We start from the raw sequence: 3,703 nt of genomic DNA, 5'->3' as shown, positions 1-3,703 counted from the left end.
CTTTAGCATTATTGAACAATGCTTTGGCAGAAATAAATAAATAAATCGAACATGAATCTTCCACTTGAGAAAGCTTAATTGAACATTCCTCACCCATGAAATAGGCGACTGTCTTGCACATCGCTGCTCCAAAGATGAAGTCCTCCAGCAGGCTGGGGATGAGATTAAAGGGCATGCAGAAGATGGCCATCATGAGATCACTAACAGCCAGCGAGAGAAGGAAGGAGTTGGTGACAGTCCGCATTCTCTTGTTTGCTATTAGGACCACAATGATCAGCAGGTTCCCAAAAACACTCAGGAGAAAGACAAGTGAGTAAAGAATAATCCTCACTGAGTCCATTTCTGAGGAGAGAGAAAAAGCCATTTTGGTCAAAGGAAACAATACATTCTCTCACAACACCATTTTTATATATATATATATATTTTAAATTTTCCGAAGGGAAATGTGTAAACATCCTTTGCTATGTACATTTGCATGTCTTTTACTGCACAAACTGATGAGCCGAGGTGTATGTGTTGTATGGTGGGTTATAAGGAGGGGGGTCTGTTTACATGCATCATCTCCTCATCGGGACAGTAATGATGCAGACAGTCCTGAAAAAATGACATTTTTTGATTTCACATGAGGAATCTGTAAAGTAAATCACACTCCTAGCCAGGTGGCTGACTGTGAATTCCTCGCCTCAGGTTTGAACAATCAATTCACCATCAATCACAGTTCAAAATATTCTCTATGCATTTTTTCACCACCTACCGTGTAGTTATTATTGATAATCATTCTCTCTGTTTCGGTGGTTGATTCTGGCTCATCTCTCACACTCCTGACGTAGGCCACATAATCTATAACACTTTAGTCAGACCTCGTTAAGTTGAAGCAACCATATATTATGAACACTTAAAATCTTCTAAAGTGTACATTTGATTTATTGTTTCTGCATTCATAATAGTGAGTTGTTATGAGTTAACATGTTTCCACATCAAACACAAATGCTCAGACATTGCTGTGGTGTTTAGTCTGTCATCTGATAGTTTGCTTTACACATAGGGAAGAAGTTGGAAAAATATTACATGAAACATTTAAATTTGATTCCCCAGAAACAAATAGCTTAGAGTGTTGTATGTAAATCCATTTATGCCTCAGCTGGGGGAAAATAATAATAAATAATAAAAATAGGTAAATCGGATAGTTTATATCTTCATATCTTACAATTGAGACTTAATAATAATTTATTAATCATAATCGTGACTTTACATATTGCAATGTGAGTTGTCTATGTCTGACAACTGGCACTTTATTTCTCATAACTGCAACTTTATTTTTAATAACTGAGACTTTATATCTTGCAATTGTGACATATTTTAATTGTAACTTTATTTTGTAATGTATCTTTTCTTCTTTGTCGTTTTCTTTTGTCTTACAATTACATGTTTTATTATTTACACTTGAGCAGAAACCAGCAAAGCTGTCATTATGGAATCTCCATGTTATTGCTCCATTGATTTGTTTGTGGTCCTTAATCTAATACAGCCGGAAAAAAAATATGCTCATTTAACAGAGGCTAACATAAATATGCATTCTGTAGCGCAGAATCAAGAACAGTTTAGCAGAGATTGATTTACAGTATGCCATTCTGCTGTTTACTCCCTCTTTTGCTGCTGTTTCATAACAGAATTCATAAGCATTGCTCTTTGTCCGTGGGCATAAACAGATGGAAGTACAATGGAAGCCTCTGGAAAGCATAAAATTGACATTTGTGAAGTTGTGGCCGCCTCTAGTGACAGTCAGTGGTGTCGGCACCACTACAGTTAATCCAGTGTCATCCCAATGGTATAGTGCATTGCTCATTCTAGTGTTCACTGTCAGTCTGCGTGTAGTGTCATAGATGTTACTGTTGTGACAGCTCCTCGCTTTTCATGTTCCCCTGACCTGCCCTGACAGTCCCTCTGTTCATTTGTCTTGCAGCTCTGCTGGGAGCAGAACCTGTTCTCACAGGATCAGTACCTACCAACTGGAACCTCCTGCATGTCAGATTTACTTCAGATCAAATTAAATAGGCACTACCAGGTTACTAAGTCACAAAGAATAAAAATCAACATAAATGCAGTTATTTAGGGTAAATTTATTCATCCATGTCACTTTGGTTGATCTTGTTCTTAGTTTGGTTTCTTAGTCAGGATCCTGACACTTATGTGGTGTATTGTCTTATCTTTGTGTGAGCATGCAGCTTTGAGTTGCTCTCCCGTCCATGTGGTGTGCTGTGTGTTCAGGGCATGGTGTCTGTATCTTGACACTCCTATCTGGTTGAGTTTCGGTTCGGTGATGGGGTCCGGTTGGGGGTTCTTTGTTTTTCTGTTGATGTTCTCTCTACAGTCTGAATACCTTACACTTAGGTCTATATATATTTGGACACTGACACAATTTTCATAATTTCGGCTCTGTATGCCACCAGAATAGAATTAAAATGAAACAATCAAGATGAAATTGAAGTGCAGACTTCAAGCTTTAATTCAAGGGGTGGAACAAAAATATAACATAAAAAGCTTAGGAATTACAACCATTTTTATACACAGTCCCCCCATTTTCAGGGGCTCAAATGTAATTGGACAAATACATATAATCATAAGAAAAATTTTCATTTTTAATATTTTGTTGAGAATCTTTTGCAGGCAATGACTGCCTTACGTCTGGAACTCATGGACATCAGAGACTGGGTTTCCTCCTTTGTGATGCTTTGCCAGGCCTTCACTGCAGCTGACTTCAGTTATTGTTTGTTTATGGGTCTTTCTGCCTTTAGTTTTGTCAGGTTGAAATCAGGAGGCTGACTTGGCCATTGCAGAATATTCCACTTTTTTACCTTCAAAAACTCCTGGGCTGCTTTTGCAGTATGTTCTGGGTCATTTTCCATTTGTACTATGAAGCACCGTCCAATCAACTTTGCTCCATTTGACTGAATCTGGCCAGAGAGTATATCTCTATACACTTCAGAATTCATCCGGCTGCTTCTGTCCTCTGTCACGTCATCAATAAACACCAGTAACCCACTGGAAGCCATGCATGCTCATGCCATCACACTGCTCCTCCATGTTTCACAGATGAAGTTGTAAGCTTTGGATCATGAGCTGTTCCAAGCCTTCTACTTTTTTCTTCCCGTCATTGTGGTACAGGTTGATCTTAATTTGAGATGACCAAAGAATGCTTTTCCAGAAGTGGTCTGGCTTTTTTAGATGTTTTTTGGTAAAGTCTAATCTGGCCTTGTTTTCACCTTGTGATGAACCCTCTGTATTTGTATTTGTACTTGATTGTAGACTTGATTGTAGGCTGGATGTTGTGAAAGGGTTTTTCTTTACCATGGAGAGGATCCTCCAATCATCCACAACTGTTGTCCTCCGTGGACGTCTAGGCCTTTTTATGTTGCTGAGCTCACTAGTGCGTTTTTTTTTTTTCTCAGAATGTACCAAACTGTTGATTTGACCACTCCTAATGTTCCTGCTATCTCTCTGATGGATTTGTTTTGATTTTGAAGCCCAACAATTGTCTGTTTCACCTGCATAGAGAGATCCTTTGACCGCATGATGTGGGTTCACAGCAACAGCTTCCAAATGCAAATGGCACACTGTCCAATTACTTATGGTTGAAAAAGGACGGAGGTACATATTAAAGAGCTGTAATTCCTTAACCTTTCCTCCAATTGTGATGAGAATA

The 3,703-nt window shown here is 38.6% G+C and overlaps 1 protein-coding gene across 1 annotated transcript in view; it reads right to left on the bottom strand.

Annotated features, from left to right (window-relative positions):
• Nucleotides 1-3,703, bottom strand: part of LOC107707829 (cholecystokinin receptor-like) — a 39,362-nt gene that overhangs the window by 29,540 nt on the left and 6,119 nt on the right. The window contains exon 2 of the mRNA XM_016511921.1: nt 94-342. Coding sequence (XP_016367407.1) covers nt 94-342 — 249 coding nt within the window. The remainder of the gene's footprint in view (nt 1-93; nt 343-3,703) is intronic.

Source organism: Sinocyclocheilus rhinocerous, unplaced genomic scaffold, assembly GCF_001515625.1.
Source record: "Sinocyclocheilus rhinocerous isolate Xijiao unplaced genomic scaffold, SAMN03320098_v1.1 scaffold1256, whole genome shotgun sequence".
In the NCBI taxonomy this organism is placed as follows: Eukaryota; Metazoa; Chordata; class Actinopteri; order Cypriniformes; family Cyprinidae; genus Sinocyclocheilus; species Sinocyclocheilus rhinocerous.
This window is presented reverse-complemented; position numbering and strand designations above follow the sequence as displayed.